Source organism: Microtus oregoni, unplaced genomic scaffold, assembly GCF_018167655.1.
Source record: "Microtus oregoni isolate MIOR12 unplaced genomic scaffold, Mior012 000005F_ref0000423, whole genome shotgun sequence".
NCBI lineage: Eukaryota > Metazoa > Chordata > Mammalia > Rodentia > Cricetidae > Microtus > Microtus oregoni.
The window spans coordinates 39,647,073-39,665,024 of record NW_024543064.1 but is presented as its reverse complement, the minus strand read 5'-3'; the positions used below and the strand labels follow the sequence as shown (position 1 = coordinate 39,665,024).

The 17,952-nt window shown below is 37.0% G+C and overlaps 1 protein-coding gene across 3 annotated transcripts in view; it reads left to right on the top strand.

Moving 5' to 3' along the window:
* Nucleotides 1-17,952, top strand: part of Eps15 (epidermal growth factor receptor pathway substrate 15) — a 93,177-nt gene that overhangs the window by 34,186 nt on the left and 41,039 nt on the right. For 2 of the 3 annotated variants that reach the window (XM_041651673.1, XM_041651675.1), the window contains exons 9-12: nucleotides 4,878-5,075; nucleotides 5,807-5,952; nucleotides 8,860-9,016; nucleotides 14,477-14,562. In XM_041651673.1, the coding sequence (XP_041507607.1) occupies nucleotides 4,878-5,075; nucleotides 5,807-5,952; nucleotides 8,860-9,016; nucleotides 14,477-14,562 (587 nt within the window). The remainder of the gene's footprint in view (nucleotides 1-4,877; nucleotides 5,076-5,806; nucleotides 5,953-8,859; nucleotides 9,017-14,476; nucleotides 14,563-17,952) is intronic. The other variant, XM_041651674.1, reaches the window with a different exon arrangement.

The following is a 17,952-nucleotide window of genomic DNA, read 5'->3' as shown; positions in this document are numbered from 1 at the left end:
TAGTTATTAGGATTTATAGGAAGGTACATATTTTTAATGAAAAAGAGGATGTTATGTTTTACTGTCATTTTTTTGTACATCATTTGCCATACTTAGGCTTAGGAAAGATACTTGGTTAATATACTGTAAAGATGATGGTGTGGTAATTTTGGGGGGTCTTAAATTACTTCAGTCTTCTTAAATTACTTCAATTTTGTTTCAACTATATCTCTCATTATTTTATTAAAAGGAAACATGCACAACAATTTAGTTTCATTTCAATTGATGGGGCAGGAACATTTTGGCATCTTCCCTTATTTTAAAGATCTTTTTATTTTAGTAGTTAGGTAGTTAATGTCAGATATGGCATTTATTGCTCCCTTAAAGTTAGATGAAACTTTAATAGGCTTTGGGAAGTGGTTCAGTTGTTAAAAGTGCTTGCAGTTCAAGTTCATGAACTCATGTGCACCTGAGTTCAATCTCTAGACCCTAAAGAAAAAGAAAAAGGGTTGGTGGTGAGTGCGTATCATCCTGGTGCTGTCAAAGCAGAGACAGGATGCTCCTGAATCAGCAGGTTTCCGGGTACAGTGAGAGAAAGATCCTGGCTCAGAAAATAAGATGGAAACCTCTGATTTGTACACATGTATGCAATGCACACACATACATAACCTGCTGTGAATTTACCTGGGATAAACTGGTAATCTCCTGTGTGCTCTTACTTGGATGTTAATCTGCTTAAATTTTCTACCTCTAAAGAATTTTTCTAAAGAATTGTTTGGGTTTTTCGTGTGTGTGTGTGTGTGTGTGTGTGTGTACGTGTGTACATGCGTATATGAGGGCAGATGCCTGCAGAGAGCAGAGGTGTCAGATCTCCCTGGAGCTGGAGCTTTAGTTAGTTGTGAGCCACTTTATGGGTGCAGTGAACGGAAGTCAGGTCCTCTGTAAGAGTAGACAAGCTCTTAATTGCTGAACCATCTCTCCAGCTCAATTGCTTGTTTTTTTTTTAATTTTTTTTTATTTTTAGACTTGTTCCCATGAACTTGTGTTTTTGAAAATCTTTTTATGCCTGAGGTTATCCTCTTTTCTCATTTTGAATCTTCCACATTTATGTTCATAGTCCTTTTTATTACTTTGGTTCAATCTATCATTAGGCCAAATGATATTTCAAAACAATCATTCTTTAAGATTATCCTTTTGTGGTTCGTATTTTAAATTTCCATCTAATTCAGCTTTTACCTTCACTTATTCCCACTTTCAAAAACCTTTTCTAAAGTTTATTGGTATATATGGGCAGAGGTGACATGCCATGAATGTGGAGGTTAAAGGATTACATCAAAGTTTGTTCTCTTTTTCTGTGGAGGTTAAAGGATTACATCAAAGTTTGTTCTCTTTTTCTGCCTTTCGGATTGCCAGACTTGCACAGCTGGTGTCTTGAACATTTGAGGCATCTCACTGCTCTAGGCCCCCCCCCCTTTTTTTTGTAACTGTCTGATTAGCCCAGTCAGGTCTTACATACACTATATATCCAAGGATGACCTTTGTCAAATTTAGAAACCTACATTGGTCAATTACTTTTAAAAAACTTCACATTTTCTTTTGATTTCACCACTTAAAGCTTTCTAGTCCAAGATCTGCTCTTTAGTACTCTGCTGCGTTTAGTTGCTGTGCCTTTTCAGTCTCTTGAATCTTTGGCAGTTTGTAATTTTTGTCTTATTTTTATGACCTTGACTGTTTTTTTTTTAAAGGAGTTCTGGCCTAATAGCATGTAGAATATCTTCCAGTTTCTAGAGGCAAAATGAATTTGTTCAAGTATCAGGGATATATTCTGTCATGGGGATTGGTTAAGATAGCACTTGCAAGATTTCTTCCCAGAAAAGTAACTTAAGGTTTTTCTCTCTTCTTTTTTTTTTTTAATTTCATTTTATTTGTTATATATAGTGTTCTGTCTACATGTTTGCCTGAACAGCAGAAGAGGGTACCAGATCTCATTACAGATGTTTTTGAGGCACCATGTGGTTGCTGGGAGTTGAACTCATGACCTCTGGGAGAGCAGCCAATGCTTTTAACCTCTGAGCCATCTCTCCAGCTCCCGTTTCTCTCTCTTTTTTTTTTGTTCCTGTAAAAGTGAACTTGACTGCCTTTGTATCGTTTTTTTCTCTTCTTCTTTCCAAGTGTTAATGTTTTCTGTCACTAGTATTTATTGGGCTCTTATTTTGTGAGGACCATGTGGCACTAGAACATGTAAGAGGGAGCTATACTTGTATATGCTAGCATGTATCACGTACTCTTTGTTGTTGTTTGTCAGCTCTGACTGTCCTGGAACTGACTCTGTAGACCAGGCTGGCCTCTGCCTCCTGAGTGCAGCCACTGCCCTCCATCTCATCACATACTCGTTATTAGCGTGAGTGTGAGTGTGTGTGTTTCTTTGAATTGAACACAGGGTATTACATATGCTAAGCAGGTGCTCTGCTGCTGAGCTACACCTCAAGCCCTGAAATTAACTTTTGCTCATATGCTGCACTCTTGTATTATGAAAGTGAAGGGTATTTTCCCCTTTGTGTTTTTAGCCTGGTGGTTAGACATTTTTCAGTAAATGTTCCATTAAACTAAGGTGGCGAAGGAAACTTATTTACTTGGAAAACACAAAAAGTGTTTTCATCCCTTATAGCAGCTGTGGTTGCCACCTGCTTCAATAGGTCAGAGAGCACGCAAAACTCTAAGGAAACTCCTAAAAGTATTGTTGCCTGTCAGTAATACCCAGAAGCCCTTGGACTAAATCTCCAGCCAGAAGCTGGTCAGGTTCTGTATTTTAAAAGGCCTTCAGAGCCCATGGTGCTGCTTAATCCCAGCACTCCAGAGGCAGTGGTAGGCAGATCTGTGTGAGTTTGAGGCCAGCCTGGTCTACACAGCCTGGACAGCCAAAGCTACACAGAGAAACTTGGTCTTGAAAAACAAGAAACAAAACAAAGCAAGCCCCTCAGGTTGATGTGACATCCACTGAAAGTTAATGTTGTTTAAAACACAAAGAGAAAAACACTCTGAAAGAAAGTCAGTTGATAGTAATCCCAACTGAATCCTTTCTTTCCATGGCACTCTGTGTAAAGTTTAGGTCTGTTTGCGGTGATCTTATTTTTAAATAAGAAGTATCCTAAAAGCTTTTTACTTTAGCGTCTCTCTATATAACTTCATTCATACTCACCTAGTATATACCAGCTTGAAAGCTAACATTTCTCTTCCTCCCCTACATGCACACATGGGCAGGTGAGGTTGGGAGGGCATCATTTGATCTGGTTGCTGTTTTTGTTTCAGTTGTAGACATTGTATAGGATAAAGTACAATATAATAAGAATACAAGATCATAGTCCAGCAGTACTAAAATTATTCTGTTCACTTTTGATATTATATTTAGTGAACAAAATTTGGCATTGATTTTCTTGGGAAAACTATTTTCAAGGCACATGAAATTAAGAACTTTAACTTTCAGAAAAAAAAAATGTGTTGTCTCTTGGCAGCAGATGGCAGACATTGCTGCTGTTGTTGAGTTTCCACTTTTCCAGGAAATGACTTCCATCTGCAACAAGAAAAATGCTGACCTTTATATGCTTGCGGGTCCCTTGTCGCATGCAAATGCCAATCTGATGCTACATACATTGTCAGCTTGTCTGAAAAGGATGTGTTAGGCAGATTGTTTTCTTTTTGGAGCTTCAGGTTTTTGGAGACATAGTCTTCATTTGTTTTAAAACTGACACTGAATTCTTATTAGTTGGCTCATCTCTGGAAAAGGCTTGGTTCGGGTCAAATGATTAGGTGCTACCCTGGATACACAGCACGAGAATCACCGGAAACTTGTTAGAAATGTAGATTCTTTGGCCCAGTTCCAGCTTTACTGAGTTCAGAGTTCCAATTATAGAGCTACTAAACCGTCCAGGCAGTTCTGGTGCCCACTATAATCTGGGTCCATGGGTCGGGTTTAGTTTTTCTAATTATAAAGGAAAGGATGGCAGTGTGAATTATTATACAGGTGCTGTTAATGCTGATTAAAGCTTGATCAATCAAGAATGCTGTAGTTAAGATGGCCTAGTTTGTAGCATATACATTTATATGTGTATAAACATTTAAAAATTATATTTTAAGACAGATTAGTATAACCTAGGTTGGCCACAAACCCAATCCTTTGCTCCCCAGTTTTGAGTACTAAGGTTATAGGATTGTGAAATGATGCTTGGTTTAGTGTATGCTGTAGCCTATGCATTTTTTAAAATGTTGTATTAGGCAAGTTAGCATCTCTGAACCTCAATTTCTTGATTTATAAAGTATTAGCCATTATAGAAATATGGATCACATTTGTATTCTGTACTCAATGAATATTGATTTGAAAACAACTCAAACTTAGGAGTTAAGATAGGAGCTCAAAGCAAGTTTATGTTTGAGAATTAGGATTTTCTTTCTTAATTGTTGTCTTTTCTGGTTGCTAGGTTTTTTTGTTTGTTTGCTTGTTTTGCTTTGTTTTGTTTTGTTTGAGATACTAAAGGATGGGCCGTTTGTGGTGTCCCTCCCTTCTTTTTTTTAATTGTCTGTTCATCTTTAATTGAAATTAAATTATTAATTTCTAGGAAAATTTTGTATATTAGATTATTTCTTTAGAGATAGCATTTTTAATTCAAATTCTCATTCTTTGCTGTTACAGAACTTCAGTTGAAGGGTGTGCCTCTAAGTTTTTATGACTATTTCTTCTTAAGAATGTTTTAGCCTTGAGTTCTTACTTTTCTTCCTCTTTCCTTTTGTTTCTTCCTCTTTTTTCCTATTCTTGTTCTTAATTTTACTTTTTAAAAAGATTTGGTGAGTGAATTTTATGATAACTTAAAAATATATCTGATTCTGTTTTGTTTATCTTCAAGGCCATGTTTTTGGTGTACTGTGCACTGGAGAAAGAACCTGTGCCAATGTCCTTGCCTCCAGCCTTGGTGCCACCTTCTAAGAGAACAATGGTCAGTATATCAGGCTCCGTGTGGTCGGTCCCCTCTCCAGCAGCCAAGGACTCTTACCACTCCTTACCACCTGTAGGCATTTTACCTACCAAAGCACCGTTAAGACAGGTAGAAAAATTTGTCAGTGTTAAAGGATTTTACTTTAACAAAGTGCATGAATGTGATTGGTAAAATTAGAGGAGCAAAGATGCTGCACTTGCTCTAGTTGAGCCTGCATGACATGATGCCACAGAGGAGGCAGATGCTCCTTATGTCCTGTGGGTGTTTGACTGATCTATAGAGATTAAGGATGGAGATAGAAGATACTGTGTGCTAATATGCATGCTCTCCCTGTCATAATAATCATTTTTAATCTGTAGTTAACTCTTGATTCTTTAGATCACATTACTAATTCTGATCGATTCTTACTTCCTTTGACCTATCTTTGGTCAGGTTGTGTAATAGCAACTATAATGACAGCCTGTACAGGCTCAGCTCTGGGCAAGAATGCTGCATGCATAGAAAATGAAGCTTGGGGAGTATGTAGATTATTTATTTATGCAGGCTTTCCCAGATACCACTTTTAGTATTGGAATTTGTAGGCCAAGGCTTAATTGTGATTGAGTTTACTGGTTTCTTAAAAAAAAAAAAAGTGTTAAATTGGCACCTGTAAATGTCCTAACTGGTGTGTAATTCTGCTGCCTTCTCTTCATACTTTTTGGTTGTGATGTATGGGAACCAGTGCACATCAGGTTATTTGGGTATATTTGTTCAGATTGGTGACAAATACACTTATGGTTTGAAGAAATATTATTTCAAAGTTGGTTTCATTTTGATAGAAACTTCTCTTCCCTCTCCAGTGGGTTGTATCCCCTGCAGAAAAGGCTAAATATGATGAAATCTTCCTGAAAACGGATAAGGATATGGATGGATATGTGTCTGGTCAAGAGGTCCGTGAAACCTTCCTGAAAACAGGTTTACCTTCTGCCTTACTAGCCCACATCTGGTAAGACTTTATTTTAATAGTTTTTAAAAAGTGTGTGTGTGTGTGTGCGTGTGTGTGTGTGTGTGTGTGTGTGTGTAGTGTTATATCTAGTTTTTATACTTTTTTCTAGATTTTGAGAACAGGTTAGTAATTGTTTCATTTTTTTATAGAGAAAATTCAAATATGAAGAATTATTGTGTATAATAAACAAAAATTCAGGAGTGGTATTAAAAAACAGGTGGAGCATTTTTTGTTTATACCAATTATAAACTCTTAGAATGTTGTTACAAAAATCCAGCTATCTGAAATTTAAACAGTTTAATAAGTAATACCTTTAGGTGCTGGAGATGTAGCTCAGTTGGTAGAGTTCCTAACTAGCATGCAGAAGGGCATGGATTTGATCCCTTGTGTTACATGAATTGGGTATGGTGACATACACCTGCAATCCCAGTACTCATGGAAGTGCAAGATCAGCCTGGAATAATGAGACCATGTCTAAAGAAAAGAATTGCTTTCATTTTGCTTTAGAGCTGAATAGTATTCCATTTTTTATATATACAGATTTTTGTTAGCCACTTATCTATTGATGGAGATCTGTTGGTATCATTTCATTCCCATAGAGACTAGAGCAGCAATAAACAGGGATGCAAATATTTTTGCAAGAAAATAGATGTATCATATTGAGGTTACTTGAAAGAAAGAAAAATTCTGTGTGTTCTTTTTGTGAGTCCTTGCCTGTACCTTACACATGGACATCTGCAAACAGATACACACATAGAAACAGTAAGTATCACAGGTAGTAGGAGAAGAAGAAAGGGTGATGAGGAAGGGTGGAGTGCAGGTAAAGAATACACGAGTCAGCTGGGCAGTGGTGGCGCACGCCTTTAATCGCAGCACTTGGGAGGCAGAGGCAGGGCAGATTTCTGTGACTTCGAGACCAGCCTGGTCTACAAGAGCTAGTTCCAGGACAGGCTCCAAAGACACAGAAAAATCCTGTCTTGAAAAGCCAAAATAAATAAATAAATAAATAATAGATGGGTCGTGAAAGAGGGTATAAAACTTGGGTTTCTAGTTTTAACTCTATCATGGATTTTTAATTTTTTGTGCATAAACATGTAAGCAAAATCCTATAGCTTCAGAATGGCTGTGTATATTCATGATTTGAATATGTTCATTGAGGTGTATAGACTTTTGGTCTAGGCAGTTGCTTGTTTGAATGGCTACATTAGTCTGTGTGGGGGTTTGTTTGTAACATTTGTACAAGATAGTGGGTTTTTTTAATTAAAAAATAAACAGTGATGTACATGTCTAATCCTGTAAGATGTATATATTTGTATGACACTTGTTCATTGGTAATGCATTTCATAGTACATATAATAATGCATATGAAATTGCTTTGTCTTGTGCCTCCCCCTATCCTGGCTAACTCTGTCAGATGTTATCTTGAGGTTTTTAAGAAGCAACAAACACAAAAAGTTGCAAAGAGAAACTTAGAAGAGAGCAGAGCATAGTAGGTCTGTCTTAAGAGAGATGAATATCCAGACTGGAAAAGATTAAGCTTGCATAGCTGAATCTACAGCCTTTGAGTGCCTAGGCTAAGTACACAGAACAAAGTAACTGTCACAAATGGGTTTGGTGCTGTGCTCAGGCTTTAATCATGCATTTTCTTTCTTATGGTACCTCACAAAAGGAGTTTCTTTACTTACAGAGGAAGAAACTAAGATTGAGACCTCAAAAAATTTTGTTCCAGGTTTTAAGGACTTAAGATAAAAGCTGTACTCCACATTTGGCTTGATAACGTGTCTTTTTGTCAACTACCCTGATATCCAGTCTTTTTGTCAGGCTACCCTGACTTTCAGAGAATTAAACATTTGTAAAGCTGAATTTTAAAGAGAAGAAAAAAAGGCAAATAGAATGAAACATTTATTCTCTCCCTTCAATTGACAGGTTTTACTGTGTTTTCTGGTAAAATTTATTATTTGACAATTTCCTATGTATGTAATAAGTTTTGGTCATTCACATACTCCATTACCATCTTGTATCACCATTCCACATTCTGGAGCTCTTCTTTACAATATATCTCTTTTCAACTTTTATGTTTTTGTTTGTTTTCTAATAACCTCCTGAGCTTAATTAGGGTTGCTTGCATATACATGGGTGTAGGATTATTTACTGGATCATGTGCAACTTGCCAGTGACTACTTTACTGAAGAAAAATGACTTCCCTTCCCCTGCAGCCATTAACTACCACTGGCAAGGGTTGGGCCTCTTGTGCCCCTCTCCTAGCCATGCTGCGGTGCTGATGGGCTCAGCCTTAGCCGGGTGGCCACTGCTGTGTTTGTGAGTGCAGCAGCTGTGTCATGTTCAGAAGACAGAATTCCCCAGCACCCTTTCCATCTTCCTGCTCATACGTTCTTTTTACTTTATCTGAGCGTTGGGATTTTTGTTTTGTTTTGTTTTTCTGACAGCCCTGGCTGTCCAGGATCTTGCTCTATAGACCAGGTTGGCCTTAGACTCAGAGATCCACCTGCCTCTGCTTCCCAAGTGCTGGGACTAAAGGTGTGCTTCACTACTGCCTGGTTTCTTTTTTAGCATCTTAATGTGCTCCACTTCTTTAACTTTTTATGTGAGTTTTGAGCAGCCTGTGATCTTTTTCAATTCAGCTAATTATTTTTAACACATTAAAATCATGCCGGGCGGTGGTGGCGCACGCCTTTAATCCCAGCACTTGGGAGGCAGAGGCAGGCGGATCTCTGTGAGTTCGAGACCAGCCTGGTCTACAAGAGCTAGTTCCAGGACAGGCTCCAGAACCACAGAGAAACCCTGTCTCAAAAAAACCAAAAAAAAAAAAAATCATATATTTTTCTCCTGGGTTTTGGGAGTAATAATGTAGCACTTATGTACTGTTCATTTTGTTTATTTGTATAGGGCACTGTGTGACACAAAGAACTGTGGGAAGCTTTCAAAAGACCAGTTTGCCTTGGCTTTTCACTTAATCAATCAAAAGTTAATAAAGGGCATTGATCCTCCACATATTCTCACTCCTGAGATGATTCCACCGTCAGACAGGTCAAGTTTACAAAAGGTAAGAAAACTTTAAAGAGGACCTGCATGCTTGATAGAAAGGAACCAATGCTGTGTCTAGTCACAAACATGGAGGGGCAGAGCACTCCCATTTGGTTTAGTATATCTGTGAGTATGCTCACAGACCTTATATATCCCTAATATAGCATCCTTGAACTGCCAACTCTACTATCCATCACACATATGACTGCTGTACTTTATTATATTAAATTGAAGTTGTGGTTTTTTTTTTCTTTTTTTTGAAACAGAGTCTCATATAGCCCAGCCTGGCATTGAATACTGTATAGCTGAGAATTACTTTGAATTTCTGATCCTTTCTTCTTTCACTTCCCAAATGCTAGGATTATAAGCATGCACCATGGCTAGTCAATTTTTATGAAAAACTAAAGAAGGAAGGAAGGAAGCATTAGCTATAATAATTAAATTGTTACATTTAAATCTTACAGAAAAAAATACAAATTTGGAAACAAAATCCATAAGATACTGATTGCTTAGTATCAATTTTACATCAAAATAGCCTTCAAGAAAAACTGTATGTTGAGGAAAATCTGTATGCATTTCTTTGCCATAGGATGAGCGTTCGTTCTTAAGTATATATCTGAGCTTCATATCTAAACATCTAGAAGTTAGTTGGGTTTCTGGTCAGCAGTGGAAATTTTCAAAGCATTTTCATTTTAACCATGTTGTACTTTGAATTTTATTTCCTTGTCTAGAAGCTCTTTTTAATATAGCACATTTACAATATCATGGTCTGTAATAGACCTTTCAAAAGACTTATATGGTGGGTTTAGTTACTTTTCAAACTAAATAACCAGGTGTCGATTGACCCTGTAGTCTCAGCTCCTTTGAAGGCTTAGACTAAAGAATTCTTTTTGTTTGTTTGTTTTTGAGACAGGGTTTCTCTGTAGCTTTGGAGCCTGTCCTAGAACTAGCTCTTGTAGACCAGGCTGGCCTCGAACTCAGAGAGATTTGCCTGCCTCCTGAGTGTTTAAAGTGATTAAAGGTGTGTGCCACCATCTTGCCACCATCGCCCTGCTAAAGAATTATTGAATCCAGAAGTTCAAGGCTATCCTGGGCAGTGCAAGGAGACCTCATCTAAAAAAAGACCCAAACAAAATAAAACGTCTCACCCAAACTTTCCATCTTTAAATCCCTTCTCACCTGTGTCGTAAATACTGCTGTGGTGATATTTCAGGGTTGTCAAATGTGTGTTATTAAGAACTGACTTTCAAGTACCAATAAAATGTTTTGACTTTGCATTAATTTTATAAGATAGTTAAAAATTCCATTTTAACCTAACAGAAGTCAAAAATGGACTTTTCCCCTCCAAATAAAGTAAGTGGAATTCACTACCACCAGGTCCTGAGAATTAGTTATATGAATGAGGTTTTATACTTTGTGAGTGTTTTTAAACTCTTGGATGTGTGACATGAACTCATTAGGTCGTGGAGCGACTGAAAGTGATGCTGCACAGAAAGATGTAGGGTACAGACTTATACCTATGCATTCTGTTCTGTTCTGTATCTCAGCAGTGTAACACTGTAGACATCATTCATGTAGGGTTTTATTTCTGCATTTTTAATTTATAATGACTGAAACTTTCACCAACTCTTAATTTCAAAGAGAACATAAATTACTGAATCAATTTTGTTTGTTCATGGAATCTGTATAATAGTATGCACTTGAGGTTGTATCTGTTAACATAGTTTGTCATTAGTAGACTTCTCAGAAGACCATTTACTGATGGAGGTGGGTCTTGTATCTTATCTGTTGCTTTCATTGGTTAACTAATAAAGAAAACTGCTTGGCCTGATAGGACAGAAAATTGGGTAGGTGGAGTAAAAAGAACAGAATGCTGGGAGAAAGAAGCTGAGTCAGGCAATCGCCATGATTCTCCCACTCCAGACAGATGCAGGTTAAGATCTTTCCTGGTAAGCCAGCTTGTGGTGCTACACAGAATATTAAAAATGGGTTAGATTAATATGTAAGAGCTAGCCAATAAGAGGTTAAAACTAATGGGCCAAGCAGTGTTTAAAAGAATACAGTTTCCGTGTAATTATTTCGGATAAAGCTAGCCGTGCGGGCTGAGCGGTGGGAAGCGGCCCACCGCTCCTACAACAATTTACTAGAGCATGCTAAGGTATGCCTATTTCTTGGTGCCAGATTCGTTGAAATATTTTATAACTGCTAGTTTTGATATTTTATAGCTGTTGCCTTATCTATTAATCAAAAATATTAAAATTTGTACTGACTTTCAAATGATCTCTTCTCATCTATTTTTTTATTTTATTTAAAAGAACTGCATTTTTTTGTAGCTTCAACTAAACCATTTTGAACGTCGCTTTCCTCTCTGTGTTTTCTAGTTTGGACTGTTTTTCCATTCTGCCACACTCTGCTTTCGCCTTTCTTGTACTGTCAGTTTCTTAACTCCCCTCTCTCAAGGTTAGAGCTTTATTTTATGCTGTCTTTGTTGTATTTTAGCATTACAGTTTTTTATTTACACGGTATATTTTGAAATTAGAGTGTTTTTTATGTGGAAAAGTTGATAAACAGTGAAAACGGTTGATCAGCATGCTTTTGTCATGTGTCGTTTGATACTTACATGCACTGTGGCCTGACTTCCCTGGACTCCTCAATCCACTTAAAATTATTAAGGTGAGGCTTTGATAAAATGCACAAAACAACATGAGAGAAAATATTTGTAGGGTACATGTGGGGCCGGAGATGCTCAGCAGTTCAGAGCACTGACTGCTCTTCCAGAGGATCCAGGTTTGGTTCCCCACTCACAGGCATGGCAGCTTACAACCATCTGTGGGATCCAAAGCCCTCTTCTAGTCCCCACAGGCACCAAGCGCACATTTTCTACACAGACTTGTAAGCAAGCAAACACCCATACACATAAAAAATAATTCAAAATTGAATAAATGAATAAAATAATTTTCAAAGACAGGCATGCTACAATTTTTCTTTGTGTACCCTTCATGTACTATAATTTTAGTTGAACTTTTCCATATTTGCTTGCATGCCATTTTAATAATATAAAGCTATTACCTTCTAACTTGTTTGAGGCTACACTAATTTATTTAACTTAATCTTCTTGCCTATTGGTGTTTTAATAGCAAAGGCTGCAAAATGTAATCCACTTTTTAAGAAGAGGTATGGAAGCCATGTGTTTCCTGGTGTACTTGCACCTCTAATAGAACTTTTCTCAGTAGCATTTAAGTGATAGAAATTACTCTTGGTAATGAATGTGAGCTCAAGTTCTATTTTTTTTTTTCATTTTTTTTTTCACCTGTCTGGATATCTGACTCAACCTAACCCATAGGTCAAGTTTAGATAAAACTAAAACTTAGTAAATAACTGTCTCCTGCAGAAATCTGCTTTAAGATTCTTAATTTAATATGGCTTCAGTAATGGTCTGTATATTAATGGAGCTTAATAAGACAGTTAAGTATTTTTGAGAATCATGGCACTGTGCACCTTTAACCTCAGCACTCCAGAGACTGAGGCCAGAAGGTTTACAGTAAATTTAAGACTAGCCTAGGCTACATAGTGAGCTCAAGAGTAGCCTAGGCTGCATAGGGAAGTGCTGTCTCAACTGCCCCTCTAAAAGAATTATATTTGATGTAAGGTTGTAACTAATATAAAATTTGAAGTTTAATTAATTGAATATTTATAGATGAGTTTTAATGCTAATAGTCAAAACAACTCAGTATTAGCAGGCAATGTGATAATAAAAAAAAGTAGAAGGAATTATTTGTCAAATTTTATTAACCAGTTTGCTAAGTTTACTTTTAGCACAATGTTTTCTAAGTTACTTTGGCATGCAAATGCCAAAGGTCATGTTATAAAATGACAGTTGTATTTAATCTGAAGATTTTTGATCAAATTAATAGGTTCAACTTTAAGCAGTCCCTTGATTTGTTTCCCAGCTCTAAATTTAGTTAATACTCACCTCCCAGTGATTCACTTTTTAGATTACTTTTGAGAACTGATTGATAGGCTCAGCAGTGCCTGGTAAATTTTAATGATTGTGTAAGGGTGAGGAATAGAATAGTATGTAGCATTTAGATCTCTTCTGCTGTGTGCGTGGTGACACATGAAAGTCACAGCATTAGTATTATCAACTCAGTTTTATGTTCTAATTGTAGGTCTCACACAGTCAGGTTTTAATTTTACTATTTCCAGAAGCTGATGATTCTGTTATTTGTTAATCTGATTGTAATGGTGTGTATAAGTCGGGTTTTTAAAGGAGCAGTCATCCTCTTGTTCTGACTTTAGAAAGCAAACCAGACATCAATGGCAGTTCAAAAAAAGAAAAAGTTACTTCATTTGATCTAAGTAGGCAGGGCAGAGATTTATTTCTCCATTTTCCGGGTGAAGAGGATATAGTTAGCAAAATAACAGAATGTAGATTAAACCTAGATTCTGTATCTATCTAAGTATCATTTGGTAACCAATTCTGATATCATCCTTATTAAAAGAAAGCTATGTGTTGGTGATGTCCCATTTAATCCCCATACTTGTGGGTAGAGGCAGGAGGATCAGGAATTCAAGGTCACCGTTGACTCCACAGCACGTTTAAGGCCTTCTTGGGTAAATGAGACCCTGCCTCAAAAACACAAAAATGGACTGGAGAGATGGCTTAACAGTTAAGTGTGTAAACTGCTGTTGCAGAGGGACTGGAGTTTGACTCCCAGAACCTGTGTCAGGCTGCTTACAACCACCTGTAACAGGGGATCTGATGCCTTTTTCTGGCCTCTCTAGTATGCACATACACACAGAGTTAAAAATCTGTTTATAAAAAAACCAGAAAAACACTAATACACACTAAAAAAGTTAAAAAGTGAGAAGAAATATTTTCTGTATATAGACTTACATACATGGTGATAGTAGTGTTTATTGTAGGACATGTTTGAGCAGTTGGTCAGTTGATTTTTAGTTAGATTAGATAATAAAAGCATTTAGCAAAAAGTATTTGTTGAGTAAAGTCAACCACCATTATAATTCTGAGACTCAACAAAATTTATGTACTTATTCTGTGCTAGATAATGTAAATAGAAATATATTATCATCCCTGTTGCTGCTAAATCACACATCTTAATGGAGGAATTAATTTCTAATCTTGCATGTGTTTATTTACTGCAGAATTCTGGGTAAACTAGGATCATGTGACAAAGGCAATGGAATCTGGGGTGTGAGTTTATATTATTGAATAATAGCTTTCTGGAGGGTGTAAGGGAGCTGTCTTAATATACAAGAGCATATATAATTACAAATATATATATATTATATAATTACTATATATATATATATATGGTTGTGGAAAGTATTTTATTAAATGAGTTAAAAGTGATAATATGTATTAAAATGGAATACCTTGTTACCCTGTATGACTTTAGCATTTTGAGTGCTTAGCATTTATAGTAGTAATGTATAACTGTGAATTTTCTGTTTTTAGACCATCATAGGATCAAGTCCTGTTGCAGATTTCTCTGCTATTAAGGAACTAGATACTCTTAACAATGAAATAGTTGACCTCCAGAGGTATGTAAAATAAAATTATAGCTAACTTTATAGGCACACATACAGATTATATGTATAGTATATGTGTATTACATAAACTTCATCATTTTCTATGCACATTTTGATAAATACTACTTTATTTCTTTAAATACCATATTTCTGCTTAAATTGGATCAGAATGCTTTTTTAAAAAATCAAATATAAGCTAGGTGGTGGTGATGCATGCCTTTAATCCCAGCACTCAGAAGGCAGAAGCAGGCGAGTCTCTGTGAGTTCAAGGGCCAGCCTGGTCTACAGAGCAAGTTCTAGGACAGTTAGTACTGTTATACAGAGATACCCTGTCTTGAAAACAAACAAACAAAATTAAATATAAGGCAAATGATAAAGGAAGACACTCACTGTTGACCTCTTGCCTTCACACTCACACATCTGTGCATATACCCAGAAATACACAAACATACACCTATACCTTTTTATTACTTTGGTTCAAGACAGAAGTAAACATTGGGTTACTGTGTCTATAATCATGTTTTTATTTTATTTTCACAGGGCCTGTAAATGCCCCATTAAACATTCTTGCTTATGTGTGTATTATTTAAACCGCTAGTTAGGAAAATACTTGTCTCTGTGCCTCTCAAGCTGATGTAGACAGACACGTTCTTCAGTGTTCTACACTTGCTTTCTTGACTTGCACAGTTGTTTAGTGTATAATATGCCTTTTTAGTTACTTTAATAGGAATTAGCACCATAGATAAAATACTCTTTTGTTGCCATTTCTAATAGTTATTACATTTGGGCATTTAAGCTTTTACCAAGCTTTGATAATTGGGATATTATGGCTGTTGTATATAGTAAATGATAACTAATAACCTATGAGGAGCATGCCTAGCATTTTTAAGTTTTCGTTAGATCACCAAGTCTTTAGGATATTTCATTATATACCTAGTCTTTCAGTATTTTTTTTCTGTACAAAAGTTTTTACTCTTGAGGTTTTGTTTTTGAGTCTTTTTAATAGAATGAATGTATATAACTATGATACAGGAAAGAATTCGAACAGTGTATGTGATGTTTACTAAATTGCTTTTTGACACAAGATTTCACTTTTATTGTTGTTTTTTTACCATTTTTATTTATTTATGCATTGTGTGTGCACATGTGTGTGAATGTGCTGTGGTGCGTATACAAAGGCCAGAGCACAACCTTCTGGAGTCAGTTCTCTCCTCCACCAGCGGGCCCTGAGGATCAAACTTAGATTGTCAAGCTTGGTGGCAAGTGCCTTACCCATTGTGCCATCTCACTGGCTCTTTCATTGGTTAGAGAAGAAGATGTTTAATTCCAAAGACTTCCGGTTGACATAGGATATACTTACTCAGACTCCCAGTAACTCACTGTTGTTAGTTTAATTCTATTTTCATTTTTGATCAAAGTATGAAGGGCTCTTCCTTCATGGTGTTCCCCTGCAGATCACAGAGGCGTATGTATACCTTTAATTCCAGAACTCAGGAGGCAGAGGCAAGCAGAACTCTGAGTTCAAAGTCTGGTCTACAGAGAGAGATCCAGGATAGCCAGCGCTACATAGAGAGACCCTGTCTGTCTAAAACAAAACAAAACACCAAACTGCAGCAACAACAAAAACCCATAGCGTTTCCCTGTCACCCAGACCATTCTTACTTCCCACAGTATATTCTCTCCTAGGACACCTTAAAATTTCATAAGAGCAGATATTGTATTTACTCTTTCTACCTTCAGAAATAAGCAAGGTGCTTTAACCATCTTTTGCTTTATTGTTATTAGTCACTTTTCTTCTTATTGAGGAGATGTATGACAGAAGCAACTGAAGCAAGGAAGGATTTATATTGGCTCACAGTTTCAGAGGGTTCGGTCCATCATAGCAAAGCAAGCTGGATGGTGTGAGTGGCTCTGTCCACTGAAGGCAGGCATCTGTTGTAGAACTTCTCATGCAGCCACCAGACCACAAAGCAGAGACTACTCTGGCAGTGGGACTGGGCTATGACTTTCAAAAGCCCACTCCTAGTGACCCAACTCCTCCAGCCACAGCAGACTCCCAAAAAGCAGTACTAACTAAAGACCACATACTCAAATGTAACAGTGTGTGAGGACATCCACATTCAAACTATACTAATCCCTTTCCTCTAACCACCTGATACAGGTAGGCATATTACCTCTCACCTCAGCCTGCCACCTTATTTATTCATTGTCTCTCATGTTACTGTTCTCATTTGCTTGGCTATACCTTTAACACTGTAATCATCTATTCATGCTTGATGGCCCAAGTTAAATATCTCTTGTTAAGCTGTTCTTAAAATCTTTGGGTTGCCACTTGTTCTTTTTCTATTTCCAGAAACTTGATCTGTTTGTTTATTATTTTTATTTTTTCAAGACAGGGTCTCTCTGTGTAGCCCTAATTGTCCTACCACTCACTATGTAGACCAGCCTGGTTCAAACTCACAGATTTCTACCTATCTCTGCCTCCTGAATACTGGGGTTATAAGTGTATACCACCATGCCCAGCCAGTTCTTAAAAGCTGGATCCCATAAATCCTTACTCTGAGCCAGGCGGTGGTGGCGCACGCCTTTAATCCCAGCACTCGGAGGCAGGGGCAGATGGATCTCTGTGAGTTCAAGACCAGCCTGGTCTACAAGAGCTAGTTCCAGAACAGGCTCCAAAGCTACAAAGAACCGTGTCTCAGAAAACAAAACATAAAAAGAATTTTTACTCCTAAAGTAAAATGCCTCAGAGAAGTTTTGGTTTTCTTTATTTGTTTGTTTGTTGTTGTTGGGGATAGGTTTTTTTTTTTAAGATTTATTTTTAATTATGTGTGTATGGGTGAGTCTTTTAGTTCCATATTCTGTCATCATCTGGCTCTCAACCTCTCGTGAGGTACTTGAGTTCTGTCTGCCCACAGGAGTTTTGTTGTTGTTTTGTTCTTTTGCAGTGCTTGGATCAGGGCCTTATACTGAGTGAGCTCTCACCACTGAAGGGAGAGAGAGCCTTATGAATTCCCAACTCAGAGACAGAGAGATATATTGTTGGCCACATATGTGATTCATTATGCAGCAGTAAATAACTAATACAGATTAAGTTCATAAATTATTTATTTTAAAAAATTTCTTTTATTTTTTATTTTATTTATTTAATGTGCACTGGTGTTTTGCCTGTATATGTTTTATGTGAGGATATAGAATCCTCTAGAACTGGAGTTACAGATGGTTGTAAGCTGCCATGTGGGTACTGGGATTGATCCCAGGTCCTCTGAAGACCAATCAGTTCTCTTAACTGCTGAGCCATCTCTTCAGCTCATCTATGTGATGATATTTTGTTTGTGATCTAACAATAAAACTTGCTGAAATATCAGAAGTAAAGGAGCCAGCCACTATAGAGACCTTTTA